Source organism: Eutrigla gurnardus (genome assembly GCF_963514095.1).
Source record: "Eutrigla gurnardus genome assembly, chromosome: 2".
Taxonomy (NCBI): Eukaryota; Metazoa; Chordata; class Actinopteri; order Perciformes; family Triglidae; genus Eutrigla; species Eutrigla gurnardus.
Window position 1 is genome coordinate 30,793,357 of NC_139916.1, and position 18,250 is coordinate 30,811,606.

Consider the following 18,250-nt stretch of genomic DNA (forward strand, 5'->3'; position numbering starts at 1 on the left):
GGCCCAGACTGAAATGTCTCAACAACATGATAGATTGACATTTGGTCTGGATATCATGATTCCCAGAGGATGAATCCTACTGACCTTTCCTGTAGTGCCACCAATTGCTGAGAGTTTGAGTATCTACTTGATGGGTTGGCAGCACATTGTGAATCCCAGGGGAAAAATGAAGCAGCTCTTTCATCCCTTTCCGTAGTTTATGTCATATATTGTTATAATGTCGGATACTCATGCTAAACATGACAAAAGTCAATTTTAAGTTGAATTTAGACAATAATCTAAATATCAAGGATACATGCATTGGGGCAAACACATGGGAAAGCTCACTGAATGAGACAAACACATGTATGCTCACAAGATGTTATATCTTGGACAACCCCAACCCTTCACACAACAGAGGGCCTTAATGAGTTGTATCATCTGTGCTACAAAATACAATGCAGACTGTATATAACGTCTGCCTTGTATTCATTTATTTTTTGATTATGTGCTTTAGTTTCTAAACTTTGTAAAGCTGCACATATTGGATATGAAGGTTGTTTTCATGTTCATGTACATACTGGTCATTTACCTGATTCTATTATGAAGAACGATCAGTGGAAGAGGAAGAGGAGGAAGCTCAATTCAACTAAAGCCCTGTAGCTAACAGACATCACAACTGACCCTCCACTGCACACAACCTGTTTTCTCTTCTCTTTCTCTTGTTTGACTCATCTGAGGATTTGTTAACAAGCTGTCGGATCATGTGACAAAACTATTCAATTGACTTCTCCAACTGTTAAACTAAACGTAACAAACAGAAGAAGTTGGACAGGAATCACCAGACAGCTTGGAAGGAGGCATGCTGGGACAAGAGAGTGTGAGCCCCACCTCTAGGACCACACACACACACACACACACACACACACACACACACACACACTCAGTCAAACGCAGTGGAGGACTGTCCTGTAAATACCTACAGGACAAACTTAACTAACATCTTTAACATCTTCAGAGCTGCACACACTGCTGACATGCTGACACAAGCCACACACACATCAAAGAGTTACATAACATCATGGCAAGCTTTTTACAAAACAACCAAGAGGGCAAAGAGGGTTACTCAACTTCTGACAAATTGCAATGCAATATCATGCATGCATTTGTTCCATTTTTACCTGTGCAACTCACAACAAAAGATTCCAGATCATTTGTTAATCAAACTGAGGTTATGTAATGAAACAACACCTTTTACACTCTAAGCCTTTTAGACCATCTCCGATCATACTGGTCACTTTTTTAACAACATACTGTTGTATGAATAAATACACTTTTAATTAATTTTTTTATATAAAAAACAATCAAATTTTCTTCCTGTAAAACAAAATAGCATGGATATTTACATTAGCTAGTACCAACCAACTTCAACCAATAATATCTTGACACCCATCAATCAGAGCGAGAGAAGGTCGTGAGATAAAGTTTTTGTGAAAATAGATTCCTCCCAACGTTACGTCCCTCCTCCTGTCCTGTTACACTGGAGAGAGCTGACAGCAGCATGATGCTCCACATGTTAACAAGCAGCAATAAGAGGACAGAACAAAGGCGCTGAGGTTGATGGTGCCATCCACCTGGCAGACTAAGTCAGAGTCAACACCTCAACAAATTTCAAGTTCAAAAGCAACAGACAAGAAGGCTGTCTGATGAACATCACTATAGATTAAAACATGTTTGAATGACATTTTTTGTGTGTAGAAAACCCCCATTTATAGCAGATTCCTTGTGTAGTACTAATATACAGTAAACGTTTCTAAAACTATTAAAAAGTGTGTATTGTGGCGCTGCAGAGCTGGAGTCAGAATGAGATGAGTGTAGCTTTGCATAAATATGGGAAGCAACACTCGATTTATCCCTGGAAGATCAACTCTTCAGCATCACTTTGATCTAAGGCTGTGTCATAGTCTGTCATCTCTATTTTAATTTCTGTCTTATATATTTATAGCTTTAATTTTTATGACGCATGTGGTCTTTTAACTGCCGTATTTGCAAAAACATGACTTTGCAGAAGATGATCTTACAAGCCATCCAAGTCTCATGGCAGGTCCTGAAATAGTCATGAATTGCATCTATTGCTTTCATGTATGTGTAAGGACATGTATTGTCCATCTCTTCAGTGTCTCTCAGCACTAAAACAAGGCCGATTGGAAATTGAATTAGGATTCTTTTCCATGGTGGACACATGAACGTCCAGAGCTAGTGACGTTCGCAATACGGGGGGGGGGGGGGGGGGGGGGGAATCAACAGCCCTGTGTCAAATGCAGTGTTGTTGTGAAGTGACAGACTTGTGATTTCCCAAACATCCTATGTTCCTAAACCTTTTGTAGCATAATGTCGACCTGACTGACGGCGAATGAAGTTGTGCCTTGTTGTTCGCACTGTAGTTTAAACATGAACTCTACAAACAGTACAGAGTGTCCAGTCATGACATTAGCTAACAAGCACCCTGCTGTCAAAAATACACTTAGTATATTTGCTCAGTCTGCCTCCATTGCAAGTGTGTGTGTTTGTGTGTGTGTGTGTGTGTGTGTGTTTACACACTAGGTACAAGAGTGGACTTTGCACCAGAACTTTCATTGATCACGCAACAACTGAACGAAATACATGTCCTGAAAAGTGAATAAAAGTGAGGGAAAAAGAAGCGACACAGAGATAACAGAGAGACATGGACAGACAGACATGCACAGAGCCATAGGCAAGGAGGGATGGACAGAGAGTCATGGACAGGGAGACATGCACAGAAAGGCATAGACAAGGAGACAAGTACAGAGACAGGTGCACAGAGAGAGATGGAAAGATACATGAGCAGGGACACAGACAGGGAGACAGGGGGACATGGACAGAGAGACCTAAACAGAGAGACATGGACAGGGGTATATAGACTAAGACATGGACAGAGCTGTAAGTGTGTGTTTGATGTGTCTCTGGAGGGGAAACAAGGCAAAATTGCAAGTTATATAAAACCTCACTCAGCACATTGAGTCTCCGCTAACCTACTTTACGTCCTCACTGTCTCATCTATATTCAGCCCTGACAAACAGCTCTGTCAGATGATGTTTCTGGTCATTTGCAACAGCAATTATACCAATCATATATGTCATTGTCTCCCACCAACACTACATACACCAAGTCCCACTGTGGCTTCAAACACCATGAGGATGTTTATGGTCCTGTCAGTACTGTCCGTCCTGGACATGAAACATGCCTTTTCCAGCCATGTGCAGATAAGAATGTACTCGTTATCCAGTTCCCCTCATCAATCAAATTCTTGTTAATGAGTGTTTACTCAAGCAGCTCCTTGTCTGCTTCTTCAAAAATAGCCAAAACATGTCTATAGTGTGTTCATTGAAGGCTTATTAATAATTAATATAATACCAGGTTTCAAATTAATTGGTTTATAGTTTATGAGAAATTGACATAATTATGCCATGAATCACCATCAGTTACATTACATACACAACATCAACAGGAAGCAACATCTGATCAAAAAATCATTCAGTCCCAATTCAAGGTTGCCTCGGCAGCTGCCAATAAAAACATCACTTCTCCACTGATGAGACTGAGAGACGCTCGTCCCCATGAGGCTCTTCAAGGACCATAAATAACATCATGTGACTCAGGCACGAAGCCAGTCAGCTTCTATCAATCAACCAGAACCAAACCAACACCCTGAATTGAACCACAACGGTGCAAAAACAAGTTCAAACATCAGTACTTTTGCAATAAGCAGTCTTGTTGCACAAGATGGAGTTTTCATGGTTCTCACTCAGGAAAACACTACTTTGGATCTCTAGCATCTCTAACATTCAATCAATATGGTTCTATATTTGTTTTCTACTAATGTATGCACATTGAAAATCATTATGTTCCTCAGTACCCGTTGCACCCCCTGCAAGAAAATGCGAACATATAGAGCTCCCAGTAGCCTCAGTCCCTCCAAGATGTTACTGACCTTAAAGGCAAATTTGCGGGTGATGTTGTCCGAAAGCTCCGATCCTCCGATTCGAAAACTAAGCAGCGGCAAACTCCCTAACACCGTGTCCTCCTTCTCATCTGTGAAAAGAGAAATGGACACGTGAAAAGAATCAGAGAAACAGAATAACGTTTCATGGCGCTACAACTGCTGTGTGAGAGAAATAATAATTAGAGCCTGAGCTGGTTCATTCAACCTGCAGGATAAAAGACGGCAAATCAGAGTCCAAACATGAAGCTCCTCTCCTCCCAGCACACTCTCTGCTCCCACGGTGACAGCTTCCTAGAATAGATATCCATTATGGTCCGAAGGTCCTCTGATAAGCAGCGGTAATGGCTCACACACATACACCAGGATCTACCGCTGTTAAATGTGAGCACCGGCTCTGACTAAATAATGGAAGGAGGCATGAAAATTTCAGCAGTTTGAAAAGGGATACACTCCTGTGACCTCCTACCTCTTATATCCCGAATGTAGCTTCGCACCGACACTCTCTGCTGAGTGTGTTTATGTGTGGGTGTGTGACAGAGAGAGAGAGAGAGAGAGAGAGAGAGAGAGGGAGCGAGCGAGAGGGAGGGAGATCTGGAGGAGGGGGAAGGGCTTGTGCAATCATACAATACCCTGATCCCTGCTCTGTGTGTGTGTGTGTGTGTGTGTGTGTGTGTGTGTGCGTGTGTGTGCGTGTGTGTGTGTGTGTGTGTGTGTGTGTGTAAGATAATGATAGGCCCATGTGACTCATTGTTGCAGGAATCTTGGCCTCCAGCCAACTGTACCTGCTGCTCCTCTGCACCAATGACATGAAGGGACAGCAGGTAAATAGACACACTCCTGTTTGTGTTTCCTGCTCACATATGAATGATTTATTGACGTCTGTATTTATAGTCTGAAGCCAGAAAACACACAATGGAACATACAGGAAGATCCCCAACGTGATGATAAAAGTTAAAAAAAAACACTGTATAATGATGTAAAAGTTTGGGGTATTTTCACAGGGAAAACTTCCACAATCATATTTGTTATCTATACATGCAGATGCTTTTGGTTTAATTGGTCCATCTCTGTGAGGTCTGCCTCTAATCCAATACAATGGAGGTGACACTCACAGTATTAAGGCATGACAATTAACACTTGATTTAAACAGCTGCATTGAATCATAAAGACTGAATATAAATAATGAAATATTCTTCAGCAACATAGTGAACCATGAATAGCTCCTGAATACTGTGCCATTGGTGCATGAGTGTCTTAGATTAGATCCTGATGGGCAGGTGGCACCTTGCATAGCATTCTCTACCATTGTGTTAATTGTGTCAACAACTATAACTGCTGTATGAACAGATGATGAATAACAAGATAATATAATATATTTATTATAGTTCCTATTATTGTTATTGTCTCACTTGAATCACTCATTCATTCTATGGACCACACCCATTCTAGGCTTGTCACTGTAGAATGACAGCACCGTGTTTGGGCCAACTGCTGCCTGTATGGCAGCCAGAGCAACCAATCCATCCATATGGACAATGACGGACATCTATTAAGTTCTGTTACCCCAGAGCAGTTTCTATTAATCTTTTGGTGTGTTGTGTTATCACCACCAGACTCTAACATACATAATCGACATATTAGCCCCTTATAGACTGCCAGTCAGTTGCGGGAGTAGTTCCGCCGTTATTTCGTCAGTCTCAACGCTTCGAGAAGGCTGAACATAATATTCCAGCTCTGAGATGGCAACGGAGGTCGTCACAGAGCTGCACCAGCGGCAAGACGAGTCTAAACGCTCCGAGCACCCGAGGCAGAAGAGACAAAGCGAAGACGTGTTACCAGGGCGACATGCTGGCGGCGGATTTAACGAGCGCAAAGCATAGAGCCATCCTTTCACCAGACTCACTTTGGCCTCCTACGAAGATGCCAGTGACCGGGGTACCAAGCCACACAGACTGTTTCAATTAATCTGTCAACTCAGTTGGCCTGTCCACTCACCTCACCATCCGATGCAACAGCTGCCTCTGACAGCTGCCTCTCTGAGTTTTCAGGGAGAATATCCATTTTATGCCAGACTTAGATGAGGAAAGAATCCTGAACTTTCTGATCACAATGGGTTCCTGCTGGCACCACCACACCCTTCCAGTTAATACCCGGCCACCCCCAAAAACTGCTTATGTTTTGTCTTGGGCAAGCTACATTCGCTTATCTACCTGAGGCCGCACCTCTCCTCCACCCAAGTGGTACCCCAGATACCCTACCTCCCTCTGTCCAACAACACACTTGGGGTTGGCTTGGAGCCCCGCTTGCTTCCCTGACGCCAGCACCCACCGCATAGGTGGCGTTGAAAGGTGATGGCATCGAACAACCCAAACAGAAGTGTCACAAATTGGTACCAACTGTACGGAGTGGAGAAGGCCATTTTTCCTTAGACTCTAGAGAAATTAATCTGTGTGACGCCCTTGGTTAAATCGAGTGTCGTAAAAAACAAGCCGTGCCTAGCCAATCCAGGAGTTAATCAATCTGGGGCATTGGAAATAAATCAAAAAGTGAAATGTCCTTCACTTGCCTCACTGTAAACAGAAGAAAACCTAGCCACCTATCCCAATTACGCTCAACCTTGTACACACACTTATGGATCATATGGATCTTATTCACACACTCCACCAGTCATCCAAGTTCCGTAATGCCCAGTAATCCTTACAGTTCCGTAAGTGTCATTACATAAATGAGGTGCCCTGATCAGTCAGAATCTCTTTCCGGACTTGAGAGATGACCTGAAACAGCGCCTGCTTCACACTGTTTGCATAGATGATGCGTGACAAGTCGTGAAATTTCCTAGCTCCTTAATATTCCGCAGTCAACTGTCAGTGGGATTATAACAAGTGGAAGTGATTGGGACCGACAGCAACTCAGCCAGCAAGTGGTAGGCCACGTAAAATGACGGAGCATGGTTAGCGGATGCTGAGGCACATAGTGCACAGAGGTTGCCAACTATTCTGTAGTCAATCACTACAGACCTCCAAACTTCATGTGGCCTTCAGATTAGCTCAAGAACAGCATAGAGAGCTTCATTGAATGGGTGTCCATGGCCGAACAGCTGCATCCAAGCCATACATCAGCAAGTGCAATGCAAAGCGTCGGCCGAGTGGTGTAAAGCACGCCGCCACTGGACTCTAGAGCAGTGGAGACATTCTCTGGAGTGACAAATCACACTTCTTCATTTGGCAATCTGATGGACGAGTCTGGGTTTGACGGTTGCCAGGACAACATTACTTGTCTGACTGCGTTGAGCCAAGTGTAAAGTTTGGTGGAGGGGGATAATGGTGTGGGGAAAGCAACCTATATTCTCCAAGTCCTCCGGGGAGGCATGCTGTGAGCAAGGAGTGAACAAGGATTCGGCCCTGATGGAGATTTGCTCCAAGCCATGGGTGCTCATTGCCTGCCTGGGCCAAGGACTTTTTGGCTACTCCAGTCAAGCAAAATCCTAGCTCCAGCCATAACCCATTCCAGGGTACTCGCCTGGCCCTGGGAGAGTTGAGTATCCAGCTGGCTAGCCTGCCACTGGCGGCGAGGAGAAGGCGAGCCCCTCCGATGCTGCTCATGGGTGCTCAGCCCGCACCGGTCCAGACCAAGGTCCGTCCGTCACGAGTCCAGAGGGGGGTCCGTCCATCACCAGTCCCGATGGGGGTCCGTCCGTCACCAGTCCAGACCGAGGTCAGTCTTCGCCAGTCCCGACAGGGGTCCACCTGTGGCCAGTCCTGCCGAGGTCCGTCCGTCACCTCTGCTGTCCTCTGTTCCTGCATTGGCGGCGCCTCAGCTGGTTCCAGTTCCCGCATCAGCAGAGCCTCTGCCGTCTTCAATTCCTGCGTCGGCGGAGCCTCAGCTGTCTCCAGTGCTTGCAGCAGGCGACCAAGAGGAGACAGCGGAGCGGAGAGGAGACAGCAGGTTCCTGCATCCCTTCTGCTTGGTTGCCTTCCTGCCCAGCCTCCGGAGTGGTCCAGTCCACCTGGTTGCCCTCCTGCCCAGTCTCCCAAGCGGCACGGTGAGGACATGCAAACTCCACACAGAAGAAACCTGAAGCGGGACTGAAATGTATTTCCTTTGCATTGAATTGAGAGTAAATAAGTCATTTAAATTATATGTAGTGATGGTGTCATTACCTCAAGGTTCAATTCAATTCAATTTTATTTATAGTGTCAAATCACAACAGAAGTCATCTCAGGACACTTAACACATTGAGCAGGACTAGAATACGCTCAAAATTTCAAGAGTCAACACAATTTCAAATTCCCAACATCACCCAGGGGCAAGCGTTACAGCGACAGTGGCGAGAAAAAACTGCCTTAATAGGCTTTTAGGCAGAAATCTCGTGCAGCCCAGGTTAGCAGTATAACATTCATAGAGGAAGGATAAAGATGTTGTCAGTGGTCATTATTGGGGATGGTTTGAATTTTATGCAATTTTATACTTTATATCTATTTCATTAGTATTGGGGGCTACACGATGGACTGAGGTGACATTCATCAGCGTCCACAGCTAGCTGATCCTCTAGTAACAACACACAATCATGTCATTGGATGTCATGGATGGATTAGTATGGGAGAAGTAGCCAGTAGTATGGAATAAGTTGGGAATGGGGAGTAGGGAGGGCTGTCGTTTGCAAGGGCCATAATTCCCTCTCTGTTAACTGACCACCACCTGGTCATGATGTGGACTAGAAGAAGAGAGGCTGACAGATAGATCTGATAAACTCAAACTGGTGAACTGGAAAGGTCTGGCTGAGGTCTGAAATCTTCAACTACCACCGATAAATTTTTGTTGTGCATCCTGTGGGAGGCTGAAGACATGGAATCTGAGTGTACCATTTTCAAAGCCACCACTGTGGAGGCAGCTGCTGTAAGTTTTTGACGGAACGTCGTTGGTGTCTGTCATGGTGGCAACTAAAGAACCTGCTTGTGGACACCAGCATTAAAGTAGGCGTCTAGCTAAAGAAGGAATCTCCAGAAACAGCACATGGATCTTGGATCTTGTTCACAATTGACGGTAAAATGGAGACTAAGATTGACAGGGCATTCAGTACAGTGTCAGTAGTGATGCAGGCTGTCTGTGAGGGTTCTCAGTCATCCAGGTCATGGACTCTCTTTATGTTTTCAAATATGTTTCACTTCTCATCCAAGAGGCTTCAGTTCTAACTTACTAGTGGGGATTTAACATTGATTCAGACATTGTACTGGACCATAGGCTAAGAAAGAGCTGGACTACAAGGCAAAGCTCTCGATTTACCAGTCCAACTACAATCAAACCCTCACCTATGGTCATGAGTTTTGGGCAGGGACAGAAAGAGTGATACAAGTGGAAGAAATTAGCTTCCTTCATAGGGTGGCTGAATAGAGATAAGGCGAGGACCTCAGAAACCCTGGGGGAGGTCACTGCTCTGCCTGTCAAAAAGCACCAACTGAGGTGGTTCATCATCTAATCACGATGCCTCCTGGACGCCTCCTGAGGTTTTCATGGTATGCCAGGGCAGTTTCAGAGAAAACTACTCAATGCACCTTGACCTGGCAATGTGGAGACCTTTGCCACAGTGTCAGAGTATGAACAAGTCACTAGAATTCTGAAAGTTTAGGCAAGCAGACAGCAATTTGTATTTCTTGGATTTTCTATAACAGGGTAGGCAACAAAGAGGCTGTAAGAGGCTGTAATTAAAAACATGGAGCTTGCATATCAAATCTAATTGTACTGCTTGAAAAATAACTAATCTGGATAGAAAATTATTAAAATCTTATCAAATGTTTATTTATAAAGTAAGACATAAATGTAAATGTAGAAAGTATTTTTCTTTAAATTGAGCATATTGAGTGTATAGTATTTATCACTTACATGTGATTTTAGTCAGGTCAAAATGAAGAAATATCTGTAATCACATTTTGTTTGTCTTAACAGAACATCAGAAGCTGAGTCTTGGAGAGACAGCCTGTAAAACAAAAGTCCTGCGCCCTTTCTCCTCCCCTTGTGCCCATTTTTTTGCCCTCGGCCCTTGCTGGCATAGCAATCACAGTGGTAAATTGCATTGTCACAAATTCCTCCCTTGCTCCCTCTCTCTAAGCCTCCCCTTCCAAAACACAGCTGGGCCAGTCAGAGACGGAGGGGAGGCGTGTTCAGAATAAAGAGAGAAGCCCCCAGCACAGAAGGAATTAATGTCAACATAAGAAAGAAAGCAAAAGTATGCCCTTGAAGGGCATGTTTGTAAAAATTATTACAACCATAACCTGGATAATTATATTAGAGAGAAATATTATGTTAGAGAGAAAGACAAAAGAGACAAATAACTGTATTAAATCAACAAAGAAGAAGAAGAAATAATGCAGCAGTTAATCCAGAAGAGACTTTTTTTGCCCATTACTCGTATTACAGCTTCTTTTCAGTGGACATCTACTGGGACAGTCCTGGCTTTAAGGTAATTCAAGGCTGCAATACGGTCAGAGTTGGAGACATGAGCCCCACAATACTGGACAGTTATTGCAGGTAAAAAAAAAAAAGACCCCTGTCTGGAAGACCCTTTCAGTGGGAAATACAGAGCATATGGATTGGACAAAAATGTTTGAATTCATCCATTTTCTCTTAAAAAAGAAACATATTGATCTTTTATTACAACTCTGGTAACCATTCTGTTCTAAATACACCTAATGAGATAATTGTGGAAATCCATTGCATTCACCAAAAGAAAAGTGATCAAACATATGAAATCATATCTCATCAGGTGTATTTTACATACAAATGGGTTAGGTGAGTTTACATCATTAGTTTACCATAATGAGATCCATATTTCACAATGAAGGTTAGTTAAATGATGAACAGATACTCAGTAAATGTTTAATTTTGTCAGTCCTTTGTTATACCATTCCTATATCCATGTATTGATGTATAGGTTCCAATATTTTCTCATCAATTATTTAAATTGAACAGCATATTATTCAGTTCAGTTATATTTGTAGACATTTTTTTGGAGGAATCTTTCCAGGCAGGTTTTTAGTTTTTTGTATTTGATTAATAAACAAATCTTCATGTTTGTTTATCTATAACAGGCATCCCCAAATGGCGGACCGCGGTCCAGACCAATCCCACATAGCAGTGACATTTGGCCCAGATTTGGCATGAAGCTGGCACAGGTGGCATTCAGTCGGCACTGGCATAAGGCATGTGAACCAAACATGGCCCAAGTGTGGCAAAGGTGGCACTGTCTTGACTCTGGCAGACAAGATGTGGGCCAGTTGTTGAGTGTAGTATTCGGCCCACATATCAAATCAGAACGCTGGGCCACATAATGTGAGGATGGACTTAACCACCCTTAAAATGAAGTTTGAGATATTTTTGAGTATTTTTTGAGTGAGTTGTGAGCTGCTCCACATTCAGCAGTCTCCTCATTAACTCACAAAACAAACAAAAAACAATTACACCAAACACTACATAACACAATAGGCGCGTTTCGAATCATGCATGCGCATGCATTTGCCTCGCAAAAACCAGGCATTCTGGGAAAAAAACGTCAGAAATGCTGGTGATAACTTCCCTTTGCGACATGTCACATGACTTTAAAAACTTGCGGTATCTCCTGGGTACCTCCCTCTGCATGCTTTTCTGTGCAGATGGTCTGAAATAAGTGCGGACATAAGACACTCCCCTCAACGTTGCCCTAGTTGGTTAGAATTATCACGTGGTATTTCCCACGTGAGAAAATTCCTCAGTCTCCGTCAACAACGGGACTTCAAATGCCTCGGCTCAAGTTCGTCAGCAACGAAGAAAGCCAGCGCTACTGGGCAGGCCATATTCTTTGTGCAAAGAATTTAAAAAAAATAATTTAAAAAAAAGTCTGTGAAGTGCACCTGTGTCCGACTTGGATGTGGTGGGAACTTGGCGTGTTTATGACGAGTTCCGGCGGATCCTCTCAAGTCTCGTGCATGCATCGGCGCAAATGCTGCCGATGCATGCACCTCCAAGTCGGACACAGGTGCACAGCAGTTTCTTCGTCGCTGACGAGTTCGAGCCGAGGCATTTGAACTCCCCTTGTTGATGGAGGCTGAGGAATTTTCTCACGTGGTAAATACCACATGGTAATTCTAACCAACTAGGGCAACGTTGAGGGGAGTGTCTTATGCCCGCACTTATTTCAGACCATCTGCACAGAAAAGCATGCGGAGGGAGGTACCCTGGAGATACCGCAAGTTTTTAAAGTCATGTGACATGTCGCAAAGGGAAGTTATCACCAGCATTTCTGACGTTTTTTTCCCAGAATGCCTGCTTTTGCATGCAAATGCATGCGCATGCATGATTCGAAACGCGCCTAATAACTATAGAGTGGCGAAGCCCCGCCCCTTCTGCTAGACTTGAAAACAAAAAATCAAATCTGGACGCACGAGAGGGAGAGAGAGAGAGAGTGAGAGAACCACCCATTTGACGTCACCGGAAACACAATCCCGTCTCTGGCTGGAGTGAGTCCGCCTGCCGGCATTGTTGACTGCGCCCGCACGCCGGTGAGGCATCCAACAAAGACGTGGTGAGTGAAATGCATCTATTTTATGTTTCCGATAACAATAATTTTTGAGACCGTGCGTTGGCAGTTGGCATACAAAGACAATTTCTGACAATTTCTAGCTTGAATGTTATCAAGGCGCTAACGTCTAGCTATGTGGCTAACGATTAGCGTTAGCCACTTCCGGCTCAGGAAAGCATGGACTGCATTGTTTAGCTGTTAAACTTTTCGGCTGGCCTGGAAATGACAAATTGCTTTAACTCCAACATAATTGGATTTAGTCGAATATTCAAATGCATGCTATAATATCTTAAATTTGTCACTTGTGCCAGTTGCTGTGTCTGGTTTCACATATTGTGAGACTCAACGGTCTTAATAGCCGGTTGTCCCGCGCATTATTAAACAAACATGAGAGTGGAGCATCAAATTTTTCTGTGCAGCAACGTCGAAATATGGGACAGGCAGGTTGGACGTGGTTTTAACCTGCTGTACAGATGCCGTCTTTGCATGCCTGTTTACTGTGCATATAAGTTTGGTGATATGCAGTTGATTATGCAGTCTTTGAAAGCTCAGGTCATATAAACTTATTGAATGGATGAACTGTGTGATGTTAGCTGCATGATCCTAGATTTAAATGTGAAAACTTTCACAATGTTGCTGTAGTGTGTTGCAGTGCCTTTGTTTCAATGAAGTATTTATATAAATCATTTTCAAGCAAATTGTGTTTACACAGTACTATGTTGTTTTAACTGTTTGAGGTCTGCGCAGCCATGTACAGTATTACTGTTTTTTCTTTTTTCCAGATGACTACAATGCAGCTAGGCTTTAACTCCCTCAAGCTGTCGATCACACTGACCTTGGAAGTGATGGAGGGGACTCTCCAATTTCATTCAAAAGAAAAAGGTTGTATGCCATTTCAATTGTTGTTTTTTAATCTGTGATGCACAACATTTGAAAATAGTCTAATTTTTAATTAAATTATTCAATTGTTTTTAGACGCAAGAACATTTTATTCCCTGGAGAGGAAGATGACGACGATGAGAATGATGAGATGAAAGGCATCAGGAACTTGACAGACAAGAAAGGGGTAAGAAGCATCAATCCCTCTTTAAATTATGATCTATTTTGTTACAACAAATAGTAGTACTAAGATTTGATATGATTTTTTTAACAGATTGGATTCATTGCTGAATGCTCCAATGATCCCTGGGCATATCCACCTTGCTGACAGTCGTGACCTCCATCCAAGCAGCCGCTGACCGTTTTTAAATGTGCAGAGAACTGGTTCATGTGTCACAGGGCAGAGTTTTGTTTTATCATTGTTTGTGTTGATTTTGGTTTGCTGTGTTTTAATTATTCCAGTTGTGTTTTGCATGTTTATTCATTTTTTTCTTTTCACCTTGGTTTTATTGTATGCTTTTATTTTGAAATGGTATTTGTGTGTGTTGATGCTGTTTTTTTACTTCCGCCACTGTGACCCCGCTCCTGGTCCTGGTTCATGCACTGACGGTGCTCATAAAGGTGCAGAGTCCCGGTTCATGGACTAGTATTTAAATGTACAGAGTCCTGGTTCATGGGTTCAATCTTAAAAATGCATGTGTACTGCGTGTGATGGGTTTGAAAATAAATAAACATTTGTACTCGTACTTGTTGAAGCTTTTTTTTTTTTTAAATCTGGATCGAATATGAAATCAAATATGGCACATAAATTAAGTGGCTGAGTTAAGGTGTAATTAAGGCTGATATCAGGAATCACATCTGAAAATGGCTTGGCCCAGAATAGGGCCAGTTCTGGTTGTACAGTTTGGCTGAGTTTCGGGCCTTATGTGGCCCACGTTTTGGATGCCGGATGTGGGCCTCTAAAGGACCGTAATTCATTGCTGTATGTGGGCCGAGTGCAAGTGGGTTGTGTGGCCCATAACTGGGCCTGACCAGTTTTGCTATGTGGGATTGATGGTTCTGTCCGGACCCATTACCAATCTCTGATGAATTCACGAGAATAGATCATTTTCATAGAGCATTTTTTTTTTTTTTTTTTTTCGACGGTCGTGGCTACAGTGGGTGCAGCTACTCCAGTTAATACAACAATGACTTCACTGAATTGAGCCAATCAAATCGTTTGTTTACCCTCAGCGCACCAGAGAGAGCAAGGGAAAAGAGAGAGACAGCATGGCAGCATGGCTTGCTCCAAGAGAAGGAAGTACGATATGGAAAACCTGTGTGCCTCATATTCTCCGAAAACGTAGCATTAATCAAAAGCAGCAATCTGAAGCTCCACTACAAAACAAAGCACAGATATTTTGAGCGAAGTTATCCACTGAAGTCCGAGCTGAGGGCACGCAAAATAACCGAACTGCAAGGCCAATATGACAGATCTATCCAACTCATTCATTTACAGCCCAGCAACGTGTCAACGAATGTTCGCTAAACGTATCGTGGATTTTGGGGCAACATAAAAAAACATTTTGTGATGGGACAATTGTGAAGGTGTGCTTGAACGTGGTTACTGAGACATTATTTGAGGGGAAACAAAGAGATTGTTCTGTTTTTAAAGGCCTTAAGTTCATTCGCTTGGGACTACTTTTATTTATGGTAAAATATTTAGTTTTCTTTTGTATTCTAGTAATATTTAGTTCAAGTGTTGAAAATTGACAATGAATATTGTTGAAACCATATGAAAATGTGAGGTAGGCATAAGTTGGACTTGTGAGGTTCGGACCTTCACTTGGAGGAAATTTTAGTAACTGGACCTCAGTGACTTTTAGTTGAATACCCCTGATCTATAATAACCTTATATGGACTGCCAACAAAACAATAATATTGAACATTTTCTTTTGTTTTCATTATCCAATAATCAACTGAATCCAGTAAATCAAAGAAATCCACGAGCATGAAAAGCAATAAAAAAAATAAAGTAAATTAATTGAGGACCTTTTTAAGATTTCAAATGATGCGCCTTATCCTCTCTGTGCTGCTTTGTTATTGCTTATGGAAATAGAGAGGTTATTATAAAGATGTTCTAAAAGTTTTTATCTTGAGAGTCTGCTGCCATGGTTACCGTGGTAATGTATGAGAGCAGAACCTAAAGTTAGCTCAGTGACCCATTAATCTCAATGTGAGAAATGCCTCGGATGAGTGTGTGCACTCACACGCACGTGTGCACACACACAATATATGTCTCTGGGTTCTCTAGATGTCTAAGATACACTTCATAATAAGAATGAATGAGACATGAACACGGCTTGACTTTTGGTCAGAGGCAACACTTTTCTTGTTTACTTCTGTTCTCAGAGATATACATATACAGGAGGATGTTAGACACAGCACCATGCTTTACCGAGTGGTTTGAATGTAATAATGCATATACTATAACATAAATAACATTTTCCCCCCACTTCTGTCATGATCTGTGTTTCTGTTATGATCTGTGTTTTCTTGATTTTGATTCCCTGTTTTATTTGGTAATTTTGCCCTTGGTGTGATTTCCTGTCTCGTACTTCCTGGTCCTTGTTGTTTCCGCTGTCTTGACTCCCCCACCCTCTCGTGTTGATTACCCTGCCTGCCCTAATGTGTTTCACCTGTTCCTCGTCAGCTCCCTGCCTCCCTGTGTATATAGTCTGTGTGTTTCCCCTGTCTCATCGTCGGTTCATTGTCGCTGTCATCTGTTACCCCCTGCATGCTGCACCACGTCATGTCCCTGGATTTTTCTTTGTACCTGCGTCCTGCCTCCCGTGTCCCTTGGTGTTCTGGTTTCCTTTCGTAAGTGTTTCTTTGACGGTCGTGTTTTTGCCTTGTGGTCTTCCTGGTTTGATACTTTGTTTTTTGTCTTAGTTTTGTTTTCTATTTAGTTTATTATTGAAATAAATCCGTTTTTAACTGCATTTGGGTCCTCACCTCCTGATTCCGAGTCTCCGTCTTGCCCTGAACGTGACAACTTCATGTTGTTCTTCCCAGAATAACAACATGACAATAAGATACAAACGTAGTAATTGAGTGGCCAGCGAGAGGGATATAGTGTTATGTGTATGTATATATATATATATATATATATATATATATATATATATACACACACAACTGACTGATCAGCCATATCATTATGACCACCTGCCTAATATTGTGTAGGTCCCCCTTTTACTGCCCTCAGTAGAAAATCCTTCAAGTCCTGTAAGTTGCAAGGTGGTGCTCTCCATGGATCAGACTTGTTTGTCCAGCATATCCCATAATATGATATTAAAGTCCCAGTCGGCAAATTTTTTTTGATCATATTCACTGAAGCTGACGCTATGCTACGATAAAAGAACATAAATCATCCGGTTTTAGAAAAAAAAAAAAAAACGTGCCTCTACGTGCACGTAGAGCCTGTTGTTTGTTTTGCAAAAAACAACGGCGCCCGGATCATCCTGTCCAATCAGCACGCAGGGCTGTGTTCATGCACACACAGAGCCCCTCCCCCTTCGGGTCGTTCCACTATCACAGGGGGGAGGGGGAGGGAAGTAGCATCAAGCTTCCAATTCCTCGTTAAAAACCGAAACGAGGAGGTCGAAAACAACCAAGGAAAAGAAAACACCGGTGGAAAATAAGGAACAAAAGAAAGATTGCGACGGTGCCCGTGATAAAACCAGAGTCAACATCGGACCCCCGTTTCAAAGGTGGTGTGATCTAAGGGATTTCAAAGGGCACGAAGTTGAGGGGAAGGAGCTCGGTGGTCATGGGGGAGGAGCGTGAGAGTTGTAAATATTCAAAATCTGACAGAGTGCCCTCCATCCGCCGGACTTGCCGACTGGGACTTTAATATAATTCATATTTATATATATATTACAAGTCCAGTGGTAATATCTAAAAAGCTTGGTGGAGTCAATTAAATTTGGTTTATTGTAGAATCATAACTGAAAAAATAAATATTCTCACATCCAAAAACAACATAAGCCACACTGATACTACAAACATTCGGACTCAGTGTAGCACAATCAACCTGTGACTGAACCTAACTTTCAACATCAATAATATACGAGCGTAACTGGTGCTGAGCTGTGTGTGGTGGAAAGTAGTTGGACATATACTTGCTTCGCTAGTTGTGTTCAAGTGTGGTTTGACAAGTCAGAAGTCAGCAAATGTTTGATGATAAAATTCTCATAATCATTGTAGAAGTCAGTTAGTCATAGTAATTATTTGTTAATTTCATCTATGGACACTGGGAACAAAGAGAAACACACCATCAACTATTTGCGAAATGTCAAGTTTGAAACGGTCACTTGACTGACCACAGTGATGCGTCATTATGGGGAAAACGACACATCTTATATTTCTATTGTATTCTATTGATTTTACACACCATTACTATGCTGGGTGTTTTTATGGTGACATACTGAATGAATCAGATGAACAAGTGAGTACCCCTCATGCTCTTAATACAAGACAGCTTTTCATTACAACACGTATAAAGGCTAAATACACAAACCTTTGTAGTAGAAGAGACATCTGTCAGTGAGGACGAACCACCTCTTGTTCCACTGCTTCACTCCACTGCTGGCCTGGAGGAACATGTGTCACATTGATCAACATTTTCACCATAAACAACCAATGGTGTATGTACTGCACAGAGAGAGCAACAGAGCTCCATTATCATCTAAAAGCTTTTTGGCCAATGTAGCAGGATGAATTCATTGTTGGTTTAGTCTCTCCTAAGGGGATTTCTGATTTAAACTGTAAATATC

General features: G+C 42.6%; 1 protein-coding gene across 8 annotated transcripts in view; it reads right to left on the reverse strand.

Annotated features, from left to right (window-relative positions):
• Positions 1 to 18,250, reverse strand: part of plekha6 (pleckstrin homology domain containing, family A member 6) — a 130,713-nt gene that overhangs the window by 46,863 nt on the left and 65,600 nt on the right. For 6 of the 8 annotated variants that reach the window (XM_084025337.1, XM_084025336.1, XM_084025338.1 and 3 more), the window contains 2 exons: positions 17,995 to 18,067; positions 3,992 to 4,092 (listed from right to left, as the gene is read on the reverse strand). In XM_084025337.1, the coding sequence (XP_083881463.1) occupies positions 3,992 to 4,092; positions 17,995 to 18,067 (174 nt within the window). Of the gene's footprint in view, positions 1 to 3,991; positions 4,093 to 4,208; positions 4,440 to 17,994; positions 18,068 to 18,250 lie in introns of those variants that run through there. The other 2 variants (XM_084025341.1, XM_084025340.1) reach the window with 1 other exon arrangement.